The 19372-nt window shown below is 41.7% G+C and overlaps 1 protein-coding gene across 1 annotated transcript in view; it reads right to left on the bottom strand.

Moving 5' to 3' along the window:
• Window positions 1-18304, bottom strand: part of LOC113128052 (hemicentin-1-like) — a 52047-nt gene extending 33743 nt beyond the window's left edge. Inside the window, exons 1-4 of the mRNA XM_026303094.1 lie at window positions 18169-18304; window positions 16021-16097; window positions 5757-6021; window positions 5410-5634 (exon numbers count right to left, since the gene is read on the bottom strand). Of these exons, the coding sequence (XP_026158879.1) occupies window positions 5410-5634; window positions 5757-6021; window positions 16021-16097; window positions 18169-18238 (637 nt within the window). The 5' untranslated portion in view covers window positions 18239-18304. The remainder of the gene's footprint in view (window positions 1-5409; window positions 5635-5756; window positions 6022-16020; window positions 16098-18168) is intronic.
• Window positions 18305-19372: the final 1068 nt, after the last annotated feature.

Genomic DNA, 19372 nt, shown 5'->3' with positions numbered 1-19372 from the left:
GAATGTCTTTATCACAACTGTTGTAAGTGCAAGAAATGTCCACCGAGGATCCTTTGAATGCACAGATGCTTCTGTCAGTGTAAGTCACAGCAACAGAAAAGAGGAGGAGAGGACTGTGTCACTGGTGTCAGAGATCAAAGGTCAGCTCACCTGTGATCTTTTAGGTCAAAGGCAGAAGGAAGCTGTGAACATGTTGTGTTAGTAATTACAGAACTTTACTGAGGGTTTCAGCAGGTGGCTTAAAACACATTTCCATTAACTTGTGTTTACAAAGTATAGAGACATTAACATTCACCTGGAAGAAAACATGAAGGCTTATAGTGAGACAGTCAGATCCTTCAGCCTATATACAACATGGTGTAGTGGTGCTACCCTGTGGCCAAAATGAGTATTACAAAAAGACTTTTCTTATGGAATAAACAATAGAGAAAAAAACATAACAGACTTAGAAAACTGAATTTTATTTTTTATTACTTGCCTCTAAGGGTTTCTGTGTGATGCAGTATTCACAATGTGTCTCCACGTTTTGAGAGCCGCCTTGCACTAAAGGTTCAGTTCACAAACAACAAAACCCTTGTGGTCTTTGAAATGCAGGTGGACAAAAACCCAAAGTATCTACACAACCAAATGGAACAAGAGAAAATATAACTGTTTTGTAATTTTAGTTGACAAAACCCTTTTAGAAACTCTGAGCCATGACTGCTGCTTTGATGCTGCATTCATGCTCATGTCTGTCCAGAGGATCAAACAGCATTTCTAACCTCAGTGTGTTTACCTGTTTGAGACATGTGTATTAAAAAAGTATAGACTACAAATTCCATATTCATGTTGTGGTCTTATACTTTTTGTGGACTGTGCTGTAGAGGGAAAATGAGTCCTCTCTGTGTTCTTCACATCTGGTTCTGTAAAGTGAGAAATAAAACATTCACACTGACAGACTCTAAACCAACAGGTATGTTTTTATTGTACAGTGATGAAAATGTCCATGTGAGAGGAGACGCTCACCCTTGGGCACAACTGCCAAATTTGACAGTAGTGTATTCAACACCGTCCTTCTCATCGTCCTCCTCTTCCTTTGCTTGTCTGTGGGGCGGTGCGGGACAGATGTTGGAGTAGAGAACATCTGTCTGGTTCTCGGAGAAGCAGATTGTAGAGTAGTCAAGGTCGTCCTGCTGCTGCGCTTCTTGTCTCTGAGCTGAGGATGATGGGGCGTCGTACACTGGAACCATCTGCAGCTGCTGGACAAACAGAAAGTTACATCTTTACTGGGGTGGGACACTGAGGGGGTCCAGACACAGCACTCAGTCCTCTCTATGGTCAAACTAAACCTTCTATGCTGAGCCAAACTGAGATTCACTGGCTGGAGATCAGGGTTTGGACTCCTGGGCACCAGCAGATAAGTTTATATGGAGTCCTGGAAGTGGATCTGATGGACCCTTTGCCACCATCAGATTAACATAACACGACAGTTTTATCTGAGCCTGAACAGCTGAGGCAAATCAATCCCACATATGTTCTTTAATCCTCCCAACTTGTCAGGAACCAAGGAACTCTCAAGTCATGGAGTTAAGTTTTCTGACATGAGATCTGCACCTCCACGCCAACTCAATCGAAATGGATAAAATTTGACCTGAGGTGTTTAAGGGATTTCATTATAATTGAAAATATCTGAAGTCAAGTGTCTCTGCAGAAACACTATCCCCACAGTGCAGGACAGTCAACACAGCTGGATGAAAATTCAGTTTTCCCACGTTTCCAGCACCACAAACACATCGTACTTCTATTTCAGTGGCACCAGGAGAATAAGAGGTAAAGACACTAAAGACAGCAGTAAAGCTCTTTCCAGTAAAGTTTTCTTAGAAAGCAAGAGACTGGTCAGAAATTCTCACCTGTGTGTTGTTGTCAGGTTCCTCTCTGTGTTTGCACTTATTTCTTCTGGGCAGGAGGAGAAACACTGAGTTAACTGAAACATGTAGGGACCAGCTGTATTAGTGAAGATAGTCCCAGTGCTGACCTGATCCAGAGGAAGACTGTGAGGAGGGTGATCACCAGGAGAACAGCAGGGATTGTTCCAGCAGCTGCTGATTTCCACACAGCTGGAAAACCACAAGGAAATAATGACAACTGCTTAGGGAAACAGGGTGTTTGAGTATTTACAGCTCGATGCATTGATTCAAAGTCTCCCATAGATCTTCAGCTGTGTAGAGAATTACTTTCTTACTTGTGTATGAAAACCCCTGTATTTACTTTCTCTTCACTTGTTTCTGGAGGTTTCTGTGTGTTTGATCATTTTGCTTTGGTTAAGGTCGGGTCAGAAAGAAAGTAAATTGGTGCTGGAACTGAATCCACATGACTCACCTGCTGGAAAACTCAGATATAAGGTGGTGTTATGACGTCCTCTTGTGTTCTGGGCTTCACAGTAATATTTCCCACTGTGTTCAGGTCTGATGTCAGTGATGTTGAAGATCTGTCCTGAAGCTTTTGGTGACTCTTCATTCTCCTTGTACCAGGTGTATTTAGCTGCTGGGTTAGCATCACTGCTACAGGTCAGAGTCACTGAACTGCCCTCCACTATCTCAGCAGAGGGACTCACTGACACTGACAGAAGCTTTGGAGCATCTGGTGAAAATATGTATAGAAACACAACATGAGCTTTTGCTTTTAGGCCTGAACGTCCAACTGGACAATGCAGCAACAGATGGGAAGAGCAGGGATAACAGTCCCACATGTACATGCAGCAGGCATGTCTGTCTATCTATCCATCCATCATAGGAGGTACAGTAACTGTGACTGATTAGTTGCAGTTTTCTACTTACACTGGACATTCACCAATAGAGGCTCAGAGTTGATCTGTCCATACTGATTCTCAGACCTGCAGTAGTATGTCCCACTGTCCTCAGAGCGGATGGATGAGAACTGATAAGTCCCTTCTGGTCCATGAAGCAGTGTTTGGTTCTCCTTGTACCAGGTGTAATTAGCTGCTGGGTTAGCATCACTGCTACAGGTCAGAGTCACTGGACGTCCCTCCACTATCTGACCAGAGGGACTCACTGACACTGACTGTGGACCATCTGGAAAAGATGCATTAAGACAGATTTTTAGGAGCATTTGAAAACTTGGAGGAGATCATGTGATGAATATATTGGTTTAAACTCTCTGAACAGAGCAGTCAGGATTGACTAAAACTGCCTCTTCAACATCTGCTGCAGCTGCAACAGATGTTGAATGTGGAGAAAACAGGAATAATCTTTGTTGACCTGAAACATAAAACAAATCTGACAGATTGAAGCTCATTTTAAATAATGACCTTAATGATTTTACTCACATTTCACACTAATTAAAACATATTTTGATGTTGTCTTCCCCAGATCATTCTCAGCTGTACAGTAATACTCTCCAGAGTCAGAGGACTGGATGGAGCTGAAGATAAGCTGTGGTTCTTTACTGAGCAGTGTGTGGTTCTTCTTGTACCAGGTGTATTTAGCTGCTGGGTGAGCATCACTGCTACAGGTCAGAGTCAGTGAACTGCCCTTCATAATGTCTGTCTCCAACACTCTCTCCAACACTGAGGGAACCTTTGGAGCATCTGCAGAAATAAACATATTTGAACATATAAAAACATATGGAGCCTTTTAACTGTGACTTCTGTCCAGAGAGCTGATCCTGGAGTCCCTGACTCTGTCACACCAGTGTTCACCGTCTGCTACTGTGAACCAGCAGCCTGTTATTATTTACTGTTACTCTCCAGCTCAGTTAGTTAGAAATGAACAACAACACAATACTCACTGGCCTCAGATCTTTATACAAAGTACACACTTCATGTCTCCATGAGACTGAACAGAAATCCTCAGCTGGAATATTTGAGCTTTAGAACAACATGCCCTACTTTTACACTACATATAGACCAATGGCACCTGTGGATTACAATACACTGTAAACATGCAGGCAAATATAATAACCAGACTTTAAGAATCTTCACCCTCAGATTTCAATGTGAAAAATCTTCCATAGCTGTTTAACTTCTGCTATATGTTTGCAGCTGTGCCAACATCTTTTGCAGACGTGTTCAAACATTTTCAAAGGACAAATGTGACATGTGGTTGATATTTGATCAGCATACACCTGATTTATGTTACACTCTATCCAGCCCTTTTGTGCAAAGGCCTTGATCAACATATGTGAGAGGACAGGGTGAATGGAAAACCATCAGCACCAGTCTGTTTGGATGTTGATGAGTCTGCTCTGCACAAATGGGAATAACATGATGTTTAATGAGACTCTGCAGGCACAAACTGCAAACACAATTAGAAAACTATAAAACTCATATGATGAACTTGATACATACCAAGCTGATAAACTGCTGAACTAACTTTCATTTGGTGCTAGTTTGCATCAACAGGTCCAATATTTACTGCTCATGTAGCTGTTTTTGGTCCTGAGGAAAATATCTGGCTCCTCAGCAACCTCATACGTGTTGCTGGTCATGTGATCCACAGTTTGCATGAAAATGTTCACTGTTGCTGCTTTAAACCAGATGACACAGAGAAGTAAACTCACAGACTGGTAAAGAGCGGTGACGCTCGTGTCCTTGGACAGCACAGGAATAACTCTCTGCAGAATTGATGTTTCCTCCATAAGAAGAAGATGTTTCTTCCTCAAGTCTCTTTTCACTCTTGTACCAGACAAAGGAAAGTCCACCAGGACGAGGACAGCTGCTGTGACAAACCAGCTTTGGACCAGTAGAAGACCAGATCACCTGGACCTGTACATCTGGATCTGTGAGCCAGGAACAAAAATGCCATAAAATGAACTGTCAGCAGCCCACAGTTTCCAGCTCCCCCGCTGGCCAGTGTATGAACTGTAGACAAACTTTAGCAGCAGCTATAGATAATTGTGAGGCTTGTACCTGTGACAGTCAGAGTTGTACCAGGTAAACTACTCCTCCATTCAAAGCCTGGTGTTTTGAATGTGAAGTGATACTGGGCTGAATCTGTCTCTCTCAGGTCAGTGATTCTCAGAGTGGAGCGTCCTGTCTCTGGGTCAAGGACCTGAACACGACCTGCAAACTAAGAGTCTTTACAAAGGTCCATAGTTTGTGAACTTGTCCTCCGATTATGTTGACGTCTGAACCAGAATTTAGACCGAATGTCTTTATCATGACTGTTGTAAGTACAAGAAATGTCCACTGATGATCCTTTGACTGCACAGATGCTTCTGTCAGTGTAAGTCACTCTGTTGCAGCTTTGACCATTGACACCTGAAAAATGAAATATATGTCACAGTTAACATCAAAGTCTTTACTGCAGTAGGTCAGTTGGTTGTTCTGCTCTGGACAGTGTTGCTCATATAAAAAACACATGAAAGCCTGTTACAGTTTATGGTAAAATCATGTCATTGAAGTAAACTCACACACTAACGGAGAGGGGAAATCTTCTCGTCCTTTAAGAGCACAGGAGTAGCTGTCTTTAGAATAAAAGTAGCCTGAAAGGTCAAACTTTGTCTTCCTCTGCCCGTTCATGTACCAGATGTAGTCAGGCTGATTAGTTAGAGAACAACTGCTGTGACACTTCAGCTTTGACCATGTACAGGGTTGAAGTCTGCATGATACTGATTCACTTGCCTTCACCTGCAAACCTCAATTTGTAAAGAACCAGAAATATGAGTTAAGACAACTGTCACCAACCACACAATGTTAAACACAGAGATGTGGAGCAGTGTTTCCAAATGTTGAGCCTATGAGGATAATGTCATGTTACCTGTGACAGTCAAAGTGACTCCAGGTGAACCAGTGAGATCCCCTCCTGGTTGGTTTGTGATGAACCTGAACTGGTACTGAGCTGAGTCTGTCTCTCTCAGGTCTCTGATTGTCAGAGTGCAGGTTTTATCTTCACACTGATACTGAACACGACCTGAATACTCTGACTGAGTCTTCAGATCCACTGGGTCTGTATTAGTCCCTTTAGTAAACCAGAATGTTTCCTGAACTCTAACATTAGATGGGTATGTGTAGGTGCAGCGTATGTTCACTGTTGATCCTTTTATGGCACAGATGTCAGTAGCAGTGTAAGTCACTCCCCAGCCATCCTGAGCCTGCACCACTGTAACACAGAGCACATCAGAAAAACACAATCAGGTTCATAACAACAGGGGAAAGAATGTAACATCAGCTACCCAGCGGTATATAAAGTACTTCAAATTAGAAGTACATAAGGTAGTTAACGTCAGCTACACAGCAGTATATAAAGTACTTCAAATTAGAAGTATATAAGGTAGTTAACGTCACCTACCCAGCGGTGTATAAAGTACTTCAAATTAGAAGTATATAAGGTAGTTAACGTCAGCTACACAGCAGTATATAAAGTACTTCAAATTAGAAGTATATAAGGTAGTTAACGTCAGCTACACAGCAGTATATAAAGTACTTCAAATTAGAAGTATATAAGGTAGTTAACGTCAGCTACCCAGTGGTATATAAAGTACTTCAAATTAGAAGTATATAAGGTAGTTAACGTCAGCTACACAGCAGTATATAAAGTACTTCAAATTAGAAGTATATAAAGTAGTTAACATCAGCTACCCAGCAGTATATAAAGTACTTCAAATTAGAAGTATATAAGGTAGTTAACGTCAGCTACCCAGCGGTATATAAAGTACTTCAAATTTGAAGTACATAAGGTAGTTAACATTATCTGGAAAATACCAACCCTTGATTTTCTTGATCTTAGAATGAGCCTCTAAAATCTACATAGGGAGCGGGTCTCCTTTGCTGTGCTGCCATGTTTCTACAGTAGCCCAGAACGGACAAACCAAACGCCGACTCTAGACAGGAAATCCCATTTTGTTCTAAAGGTCACAGCCACCATGCCCCTGGAAACGGGGGGTGGGATGTGAGGAGGTGCTTCGAAGGTTGCATTCTGCAATCACACCAGTAGATGCCACTAAATCTTTCACATTTTACACATTGCACCTTTAAGTAAAGCACAGGTCAGTCACCAGTGCAGAGCACTTTTACTAATCAGTCACTACAAACTGTGGATCAGCTAATTCACTAAGCTGATACTTTTTAAAATTCAGATCATCTTTTAGAGTTTTTCAAATTAGTGCAGCCACTCCCCAATCTTTCCACATATGAAATATGACCATATTCTAACATACAGGTAATAGTGTTGTTTACTAACTCCTGAAATGTTGGTGACAGCTGGGAAACCACCACTTTCACTAGACTTTTACTGAAAAGAATCAAAAGCAGAATATTAATTATTAAACTTGTTTGTGATGTGGAAAAACGGCCTATTTGCTTATTTCCTGTCTGTGATCGTATCAGGCGTGTGAAACTACAGATAAATGCACAATACTGAAGTGAAACTGTTCATTGCCAACATGTGATGTCTTCATAATCCACCTTAAAGTCTCTACTGGCACATTATCATCTTCACTGGTCTTACAGAGTTTAGTTTTCTGTTGGCAGAATCTGGCTCACAGCTTCTTCTTCAACTACTAAAATACTAACAAGATTTTTTGGAAAACATCTGGTGTCGTAGGGCTTGAAGGACAATATAGTATTTTATCACCTCATCAAATTCTGCTTAAAAATACCATCCCTCAACGTCCTGCAACCAAACTGCACTGGATAAATCTAAAATGTCAACGTAGATGGACAGTACCTGACACAGCGAGAGCAACGACAAATCCACTCAGTGCTGCTGTTAAACTCATAGTCGCTCGGCTCATCTCTGTCCGTCAACACGTCAGGGGGTCAGGACTAACGCTGTACAGCATATCTCTTATTTGAATCAACAAACAGCTCTGCCTGCAGTACAGAAGGATGTGGTCTTGTGTTTTCTGTGGTCGCCACAGTTGAAGGCACATCTGCTAAGACCTGTCCTCTTTGTTTCCTCTTTCCATTATCAACATGCATGAACAGCTGAATGGCTGCAAATCCCCCAGGTGAAATTATGAAATGATTCTTGTAAACTACACATGAACTTCCTACTTCACTATAAAACCTGAAAACATGAAACTCATTCTGTGGCCTGTTGGTACCCACCCACTAAACTACTGAAAAAACAGTTCTACATAAAAAATAACCATGGACCTGATGTTGTAGTTCAGTTTCTGAGGCGACAGTTGAGGCTTATATCTGACGTTAGTGTTGAACATGTTGGTTGACCTTTGGGAACATCTGTGTCTTGTTGAAGCTGGACTCATTAATGTCTTAAAGGACTACATGGTCCTGTAGGTGCTGAGAAAACGTCCTGTGAGCTAAATAAACCATTTCAATCCCCAGTAGAGGGTCAGGAAAGTAGAGTCATGAACTTTAAAGCAGAGTTTCTGCTCTTAACTGGTGAACAGTCGATATTTTGAAGATGCACAGTTTTCACAGGAGAGTTAAGCCTCAGTTTCTACAAGTTCTTATCAGATGGGTTTCATGTTGTTGACAGTAAACCTCAGTGTTAGTGTGAAGCCATGAAGGGTCCAGACTGATGAAACTACTGACTAAAAATAAAGACATTTCATTCACTGTGATATTTGTGATATTCACTGTGATAGAACCAGTTTGATCAATAATGTTCCACTATGTAATGTGTTGTTTTCACCTGCTTCACCTGTTCTCATTACTGCTGCTTTAAGAGACTGAAAGTGTGACTTTACTGAGAGTCGCAGCTCCAACGTCTAGTCCCACTACGGTCACAAAGGGGGCACTATAAAACTGCACCCGACTTCCTCCTTTCATCAGTGAACATCTGCTAACAGCTGGAGTCAGTTGTGTGTGTGATGAAGGACCAGGTTTGTGTTCTTGGAGCTGATAACACTGAACACTGAGCTTTAACATGTTGACAGGTGCTTGGGAAATAATGTAACTGAGAATCTTTATTGGACAAAATCTCAGCTTATTTAAACAGTCAGTGACATTTAGTTTAATGAATGACTCTATGTCCACAGGATGGAAGCAGTGGGAAATAAGTTACAGGCTCAAAATAACAAGAATGTTAGTTGTGGGATCAGTAATTAAACTAAACACACTAACTTGTGCTGGAAATGCATCAGGATTAACAACTGAAGAATATAGAGGCAGAGGAACGTTTGATAATAAAAACAGATATAAGTAAAAAAACCATCAGAGCAGAGAAAAGGTTGTTGGAAAAATATTGTATGTACAGAAATCTACTTGATAATACATTGGAAATGGTTCACTAGCACTAGAAGTCAGTTCTATTGTATTTATTTAAGTTTGTTTTGTTGTTTCTATGTTTTGGTTGCAATGATGCTGCATTGTTGACCAGGTCAGTCCTGACAAACCTGCACAAAACAGGGCCCAGGTCTGTGTTGTCTTCATACTCTGTGGTTTGTGCTGACTGTGCTGTACAGGGCAGACGAATCCTCCACAGCCTCTAATCTGTGAATGACAACATTTACTTAGAGATTTATTAAGATGAAATGTTGAGAAAATGACCTACAATATTAACTAACAGGTTGAAATAAAAAAGCTACGGCAGTAAAACAGTGGGAATAAAAACTCTGTGCAGCAAAGAAAATTAAACTCTTCTGGACTCACCTCGGGGCAGCACCAGCAGTCCAGGCGTTAACGGTACTATACTCGATGCAGTCCTCATCCTCCTCCTCTTGCTTCTGGTGTCTGTCGGGCTGAGCCGGCCTGATGTTTGAGTACACGGCTTCCTCTCTGTTTTTAGAGAAGCTGATGCTGGCGTAGAAAAGCTCGTCCTGCTGCTCTGCTGCTTGTCTCTGTACTGCAGCTGAAGGGTGGTCATATTCTGATTCTACGTTTGGCTGAAGGGGAAATGTTGGATAAACTTCGATATCAGGGTCAATCATTGGACAGATTGGTGGACAGGCCACTGCCTACTTGTTATTTACAGATCACTAACATGTGCATGTGCAGACTGATCGCAGCAGGGAAAATGCCAAAGCCACATCTATTTCAGTGTGTTGGAAAACACTGTCTCATATCATAACAATATGTAATAAGCTAAAAAGAAATGATGACACAGATATTTGACTAGAAATGTATCAAATGGAAACAAACAGGAGGGTGAAGTGGAGCAAAGCTTTAGTTTGGCTGGAGAACATGATGCACATGATGTTCCTCACCTGTGCTCTGTTGTCTGGTCTCTCTCCAGGCCTGGATGGTTGTTTGGACAACCTCTTTTTTCTGGATGGGAGAATGAAACAAATAAAAAGACCAAACAACTTGAACAACCTGAATTTAACATGAACTAAAACTAAACTGCTCACCTGATCAGGATGAAGGCAGACAGGAATATGACAGCCAGGAAAACAGCAGTGACTGATCCTGCAGCTGCTAATTTCCCAGAAACTGTGAATCGTGATTAAAGGAAAACACTGATTATTAATTATGGAATTCCAGGATGTTGAAAATGAGGAAAAAGCTAAAACCCGTCTGAGATGGAGAAGATGTGAGTTTGTTTAAGAACAGGGGAAATACCACGTATGTTGACACTGTTTTCCCAGAAGTCATCCATAAGGTTTTTCACATCAAAAGTGAACTAAAGGGAAAAATCCAGCTCCTGCTGCTCCGTCACTGATGCACACAAATAATAACATCCAATAATGTGAGTGTGTTAAATGTTAGCCAGGCAACAGTCGTCTCTAAACAAGCAGTCACTGCTTTTCTGTGAACTGGATTTGCAGATGGATGTTCATTAACTAAATGAGGCTCTCAGCTCGGTAACTAAATATGGTCAAAATAATTTGACTCCTGCAACTAAAGCAGAGTTGGATCTTTAGGACATGAAGGTGGAAAAGCAGAAAACTTGTTCCCAAGTGAATTAAAAGTGACTGTGGTCAACATGAACATGTGGCAGAAAAACAGGAGCAAACACTAAAGTCAAACCTTTTCCTTGTTAACTTCCATTAGTCCTGCCATCAGACACTGTAGCTGAGATGAACTATACACAAATGTTAAGAGGTTAATGACTCACCTGCCTCAACAGTCAGATATAAGGTGGTGTTATGACGTCCTCTTGTGTTCTGGGCTTCACAGTAATATTTCCCACTGTGTTCAGGTCTGATGTCAGTGATGGTGAAGATCTGTCCTGAAGCTTTTGGTGACTCTTCATTCTCCTTGTACCAGGTGTAATTAGCTGCTGGGTTAGCATCACTGCTACAGGTCAGAGTCACTGGACGTCCCTCCACTATCTCAGCAGAGGGACTCACTGACACTGACAGAAGCTTTGGAGCATCTGGAGGAAAATAGAGACAAGTCTTCAATATTTGTCTGAGAGTCTGTTTTTCAGAAATAGCCAAAGTAGAGATTTTGCAACCACAAGTCAAGAGTGACACCAAAGGAGGAGGAGAAAGAAAACATCTATATTACACAACACACATGAAAAACAACATGACAAATGAATCAAACTCTGCACACACATATGATATTACAAGAGTAGACAATATACAGTAGCAACATTTAAGACTAATGACCTGTGTTATCAACTTCATCATCAGAACTGAAGAGATTTCTAATACTCACACTGGACGTCTATGGACACACTTGAAGAGTTTGACTGTCCAAGCTGATTCTCAGACCTGCAGTAATATGTTCCTCTGTCCTCAGAGCTGATGGAGGTGAACTGATAAGTCCCTTCTGGTCCATGAATCAGTATTTGGTTCCTCTTGTACCAGGTGTGTTTAGCTGCTGGGTTAGCATCACTGCTACAGGTCAGAGTCACTGAACTGCCCTCCACTATCTCAGCAGAAGGACTCACTGACACTGACAGAAGCTTTGGGGGATCTGGAGGAAAAGAGATTCTCATTACAATGAGACATATGTTCATAAAAAGTCTGTTTTAGCTGTTCATTAGAGACAATAAAACACTCAGACAATTAAAATATTATTTTGGTCTTGTTTTTATAATTTCATTATGACCTAATTCCCTGTCTGAAGTTCTGGGACCTGCCGTCCAGGTAGTCTGTGTCTTTGTTTTGGATGGCTACTAGCAGGGATGGATTCATTTCTGTCACATTGTTCTGTAGAAGGACAAGTCTATGTCCTTGGTCACCTCCTCTTTACCGTCTACACATGTCAACCAGAACCCTGAGTGTGAGACTGCAGTGGAAGTTCACTCCTGATTCCTCCTGTACAGAATCCAAGGATTTACCTGGTCCTCACCAGGGCTGGAAGCTCTCCCAGCCAGACTCCTCCAAACTAGCCAAGAATGAGCTGCCTACCTGGTGCTCAACCTCCAGTTGTTTGTTCATTACACTGGTTAAACAAGACGCCCACATTAAATGGCCTATAACATGTTGTTTATTCATGAACACTGGAACAACAAATTCAACATGTTGTCAGACCTGACCCCCCTATTAGTCTGTGTCTCTCTCATTATTATCACATGTTGAAACAGTAAATTAGTGTTTTGATGTGACAATGCTGTGGTTTTATGAAACTTTACAAAGTGGTGTAAACTCACACACTGAGGCAGAGTGGTATTTCTCATGTCCTTTGAAAGCACAGTAGATGTTGTCTCCATCATAGATCAGGCCTCTGTAAGGATTTGGTCCCTGTCCTACTTCCTGTCCATTCTTGAACCAAACCAAAGAAGGATGTCCAGCTGGACTGCAGCTGCTGTGACACTTCAGCTCTGCTTCAGTGGAAGACTGGTGGACTCTTCTTATTCTGGTCACCTGAACCTGCAGAGCTGGACATTAGAAAAAAACATTAAGGGCACTGGTCACTAAAGACTCAAAACACAAATACAAAGTCACAGTGTGACAAAGTGAACTAGTAGAAATGTCTCATCTTAAGACTGGTGGGGACGTATCCAACTGCTGATGATGGCTGCAGTTTGACTCAAGTCTTAGCTTTTGATTTCTGCATGTAAATATCAGCATTTACTCATTTTCTGTAACAGTTTTTCTGCTATAAGACATTATGTAGTCACAGTTTGAGAACATGGGAGTTATTTGCTGGATAACAACATTAATGTCATATACACACATAAAGTATAACATAATCACTTTCCCCTTTAAATATTTATTAGTGTGTGTTGATCAGCACCTGTGACAGTCAGAGTTGTACCAGGTAAACTACTCCTCCATTCAAAGCCTGGTGTTTTGAATGTGAAGTGATACTGGGCTGAATCTGTCTCTCTCAGGTCAGTGATTCTCAGAGTGGAGCGTCCTGTCTCTGGGTCAAGGACCTGAACACGACCTGCAAACTGGGAGTCTTCACTAAGGTCCTCAGGCTGTGAGGGACTCTGCCAACGACCACTACGTTCAGGACTGAACCAGAATTTAGACTGAATGTCTTTATCATGACTGTTGTAAGTACAAGAAATGTCCACTGATGATCCTTTGAATGCACAGATGCTTCTGTCAGTGTAAGTCACTCTGTTGCAGCTTTGACCTTTGACACCTAAGAAAAAAAGACAATATGACTGTGAACACCTTTATTATATGTTTCTGTGTTTGTGTTGGAAAGAGGGCGTCCACATAAAACACATTATTAAAAGTACAAGACACAATCTGCTTCTTGTATTTTTAATGCAAAGCAGGAAGTTAGAGCAAACTCACTCTCCAGGTATTAGCATGTCTGTGCTAACTTTCTAATATTTTCTCTGTCTCATAATGTGATAAACATCTGACCAGTCATTTGTCTTTTACCATCATCATCCATCTGATACTGTTCATGTGCTGAAGCAACATTTCTGTAATAAAAATATAAACTATGGGAAAGACTTTGTGGACTCAGGAGGTTCTGACATATAAACCTGAGAGTCAGGAGACAGTGATGGACGACTGAGCACATGAAGAACAGAGTTAAGGACATGCAGCAAGTCTCCAGTTCTCATGGCCCATCAGTGATAAGATTTTATCTCAGTAAAGTTTGACTCACATGTAAAGTACAGGACAGTGAGTTATAGGCTCCACCATGTGGTGATATGTTGGTGGAAGACTGTGGAGTAAACTCACACACTGGAGGAGAGGGGAAATCCTCACGTCCTTTCAGAGCACAGGAGTAGCTGTCTGCTTGATGAAAGATTCCTGAATGATCTGATGTTTCTATATGAATCATCTTTCCATTCCTGTACCAGATGTAGGAAACATGTTCAGGTAGAAAACAACTGCTGCGACACTTCACGTATGACCATGAAAGAGATCTCTTCACTACCACCTGTAGATCTGGATCTTTGAAGATAAAAGAGACATATTTGTTGAGTATTAAACACAAGGATCACAGGTACAGACACAAGTTCAAATAACTGATAAGGTTCATATTTAGTTTTTAAAATGCATCAGTGACAAACTGTGGAGCATGTGTGACTTAGTCTCTGACAAACATTTAAAGGACTGAGTGCTCAGAACCATGAAGTCTCTATCAGTTGTACATAACAGCTCCATGTCACATTCACTACTGTTCTGTGTTCACATATATAACATCAGTGTGTGTTGATCAGCACCTGTGACAGTCAGAGTTGTACCAGGTAAACTACTCCTCCATTCAAAGCCTGGTGTTTTGAATGTGAAGTGATACTGGGCTGAATCTGTCTCTCTCAGGTCAGTGATTCTCAGAGTGGAGCGTCCTGTCTCTGGGTCAAGGACCTGAACACGACCTGCAAACTGGGAGTCTTCACTAAGGTCCTCAGGCTGTGAGGGACTCTGCCAACGACCACTACGTTCAGGACTGAACCAGAATTTAGACTGAATGTCTTTATCATGACTGTTGTAAGTACAAGAAATGTTCACTGATGATCCTTTGACTGCACAGATGCTTCTGTCAGTGTAAGTCACTCTGTTGCAGCTTTGACCTTTGACACCTGAAAGATAAACCATTTTTAAACAGAACTGTTCCACTGACATCTTCCACTGCAGTAATACAGACCAGTCTGTCTGTTGTTGAGTCACTGAGAACAGAACTGCTCCTGTAATGTTCAATGCAACACACTATTAATATAAACAGAGTAAACATGGTCATTCACTTTATAACATGCAGACATGGACAGTGCAGTTGGTTCAATGTGCCACCAGGTGGTGATATGTTGGTGGAAGACTGAAGTCAACTCACACTCTGGAGGAGAGGGGGAATCCTCACGTCCTTTCAGAGCACAGGAGTAGCTGTCTGCACCATCAATGTTCCCTGAATAATTTGGTGGTTCCCCATGAACCTTCTGTCCATTCTTGTACCAAATGTATGAAGGACCATCAGGTAGACCACAACTGCTGTGACACCGCAGCTCACTTGTGTCACTGACCTGCACCTGCAAAGCTGGATTTGTGACGACAGAACAGAAAAATAGTTTCTATTCAAACACGTGTGCAAATATCCAAAAACATTTACAGTATCTGTGCATGGATGTTCATTTTTGTCCCCTGGTGAAGAAAATCTATTCAGAGATACTTTGACTAATGACCCTGAGCTTTCAGTCACATCTAATGGTCTTCACTCAGCAAATGGAGCTGAAGGCTGACAGGAGCAGCCCACTCAGTGACACCAGAACAAACCCAGTCTGGAGAAAGTTCAGTCACATCCTACACCAACAACCATCATTTAACTGAGACACAGTCGACTATACAGCATGACCACTTTTTAATCAAGTGACTGGAGGTTGAATCAGGAGTCATTAGTAGGAGACATGAACTGGAGCTCTGAGCTCAGATTTTCATCATCAAACATTTATACAGAATCATAAACTTCATCATTACAGGATATTTTCTTGATCTTGAAGATCTGGAACCAAAACATGAAAAAATGAAGCTGTTACCTCTGACAGACAAAGTGACTCCAGGTGAACCAGTGTATTTTCCTGTTGGTTGGTTTGTGATGAACCTGAACTTGTACTGAGCTGAGTCTGTCTCTCTCAGGTCTCTGATTGTCAGAGTGCAGGTTTTAGCTTTACACTGATACTGAACACGACCTGAATACTCTGAGGCTATTCTCAGATCCACTGGTTCATAATCACTGACTTTAGCAAACCACAATGTTTCTTCAACCACAGTATCACGTCCTTCTATCCAGGATGGGTATGTGTAGGTGCAGTGTATGTTCACTGTTGATCCTTTTATGGCACAGATGTCAGTAGCAGTGTAAGTCACTCCCCAGCCATCCTGAGCCTGCACCACTGTAACACAGAGCACATCAGCAAACATCATCAAATTAGTAACTTCAGTTAATCAGACAAATTGTATCATAGAACCAATATGATCTGGGGGAAAAGTAACTTGTACAAGGTTCAAAGTCCTTCATTATCTGAAGTTAATCATCAGGCCTCAATAGAACCACAGCTGATGTAGAATATAGACATTTATCAGGTGATCAGATGTAGGAAGGGTTTCATTCAGGGACTGGGAGACTGGTCGGGGTTGAGGCAAAGCTGAATGGAGCAAAGTACAGAGACATCCTCAATGAAAACCTGTTCTTCAGCTCTCAGGACCTCAGACTGGGCTGAAGGTTCACCTTCCAACATGACAACGACCCTCAGCACACAGCCAAGACAACACAGGAAGAGGCTTAGGGACAAGTCTGTGAATGTCCCAGAGTGGCCCAGCCAGAGCCCTGACTTGAACCCTGTCCAACATCTCTGGAGAGACCTGAAAATGGTTGTTCACCTACGGTCCTCATCCAACTTGACTGAGCTTCAGAGGATTTGCAAAGAAGAACGGCAGAAAATCCCCCAGTCCAGGTGTGCAAAGGTTGTTGGCTCATACCCAAAAAGACTGGAGGCTGCTATTGCTGCTGAAGCTGCTTCAACTAAGTCCTGAGTAAAGGGTCTGAATACTTATGGAAATGTGATATTACAGTTTTTCCTTTTGAGTTAATTTCCAAACATGTTGACGTTGTCATTAAGTGGTACTGAGTGTAGAGTCATGAGATAAAATGATTTGAAACTATTGTAGCATCAGGCTGCAACATCAAATTTAAAAAAGGGAAGGACGTCTGAAGACTTTCTGAATGTTCTGTACACCAACCTGATACATGACACTAGAGTCCTGGAGGGGGGGCCAGGGTTCAAACAGAGTCCAGGACTGTACAGGGTAAACAGAGTCCAAGTGGCAGGAACAACATACACAGAATAATGAACGGCTGAGGTACCAAAGGACGACACAAGGAGGCAGGACAGAGCAGCAGGGTCACTCTGGACTAACAAGAGGAAGTGTTGGCTCAGTAACATCCAGTCAATGCAAAGGAAGATGTTCACATGCTCTGTAGTTAATCTCTATGTGCACTGAGGGGACATCACACACTCTGCAAGTGCAGTGAAGAATTAAGAAAGCAGTGGCTCTGTGAACTTAAATGCAGCTTTACTGACCAGGACAACAGGAAAAAAGATCATTAGAGAGTCTGAGCTGTTTTTGTTTCCTCATTGTTCACTCTGGGGTCACACTGATGCTGAGCTCACTGTGAAAACCACAGACAAATAAAGAAACATGAGCAGAGAGAACATATTCACACATATTCTGGTGTGAAACCAGTTTCTATGGTCAAAGTGCAACTTGACTGAGTTAAAAGCAGCCACAGACAGAAATGACTGGTCAACAACAGGCTTCAGAGCTGCTGCAACGCCCAAGTTTTGTTCCTTTATGAGGAAATGTTCAAGAGAAAGTCACTATTCATCTAAGAATCACATGTTTTTCATCCATAATATTCCAACTGTTGTTCCTGGTACAAAGCAATTCAGTTTCCAATGAAACGTAAAACTGATCTGAGGACATCAGCCCTGTAACATGAATCAACATGTCATCAAAAAAGCCCCAACAGAAACAGAAGAGAGTGTTTAGTGTTGTAGGGTTTGAAATGTTTGCATCATACTGCATCAGTCCAGACATCAAACCTAGAAAAGTGCTGATCTGTCATGTTCATTCATTGATTTCCTACTTCAGGCTGCTTTGACTAAGTGCTGTATAATAAATGTGTTACTAATCAAACTGAGCAGTATTGAACATAGAAAAGGCTGCAGCTCTGAGTCTGTCAGCAGCAAAAAGTCTGCTCCACTTTCAACTGGACATTTACACCAAATGTCCATCTAACCAATGAGTACAGGGTTTCAGAAAGCTTTGTCTTTCACAAACCTCTCATCCACTTATTTCCAAATACAGTCCAACAAACTCAGCTTCATTGCAACTTTACAAATCCCACATTTCCCCACATTCCTGTCATTTCATGCAGCCAATGTCAATGTAGATCTACAGTACCTGACACAGAGAGAAGGAAGACGACAAATCCACTGGCTGCTGCTGTTAAACTCATAGCTGCTCCTGTCATCAGTCTGTGGGACTTCAGAGACAATAAAACATGTCAGCAGGTAAAAAAATGTACACAGGACGTATTTCAGTCATGTCCATAAACGACCCTACTCACATTAGAGAAGCAGGTTGTCTCTAAAGATGCCTCTCCTCTGTCTTTACAAAGCAGAAGACAAATGACGCTGATGAGACTTCCTTCCTCTTCACATCATTAATATGCACAATGAGCCACAGGTCTGCAAAGACTGAAGTTAGAACAAAGTTGTGTTGGTCTGCAAACTTTAAAATAATAATAAACTTTATAGAGACACAGAGAGATGAGTTATGTGCTCTGTTAGTAACAACACTGGAACTAAAACATCATTTAATCAGTCATTTAAATAAGAAAAGAAAAAAGATGATGAAAGTGAATGGTGCATTGACTCAGTATCACTGCAGAGGATGAGTGAGTGAACCAAACAACATGTAACACATCATCCACTGGACTGGTAGCAGCTGCTTTGGACACACACTGATGAATGGAGTCAACTGGGGGGAAACACAGAAAGTCAGACACTCACCATTCAAAAAATACTCTCACAGTGTGAGAAAACTCTCTGCATGGTTCGATAACACTGGGGGTGAAGAGAAAAATTAGTTTGGTTTGTTTCATTTGGGTGAACTGAGCCTTTAAAGCAGACAGTGGGGGCAGCACTCAGAGGGATGAAGCCTGAACCTGCAGCTCTGAGGCTTCACCACCAGAGGGCAGTGAATCATCAGAGACACTGAACCAGGACCATGAAACAACATTTCCCATCCACCACTGATTGTTGAGTCACATCTACATTTACTTTGGCTGCTTTATTCTCACATTTAATGACTGAAGCTCGTTGCACTTTTAGTTGATGAGACCCTGGACATTTAATTCTTCAAACATCACAGCTGGAGACCATGTTCAGGAAGTGTCAATAGTTCACACTGGTGACCAACATCTTTGATGAACTGCAATGACATCAGACTCTTCAAAACAAGTCGCCTCAGTTGAACAAAGGTGTTAAAATAACGAAGCTTCACATTTATTCAACCTCCATCTGTTCTGCTTCCATGAGCGACCCCAACAAATTGAAATGTACAGCATAAAGATGAACACACATTGTCGTATTTTATGAAGAAT

This window comes from Mastacembelus armatus, chromosome 1, assembly GCF_900324485.2.
Source record: "Mastacembelus armatus chromosome 1, fMasArm1.2, whole genome shotgun sequence".
Lineage (NCBI taxonomy): Eukaryota > Metazoa > Chordata > Actinopteri > Synbranchiformes > Mastacembelidae > Mastacembelus > Mastacembelus armatus.
Note: the sequence above shows the minus strand (reverse complement) of the source record. Positions and strands in the feature narration are given on the sequence as shown.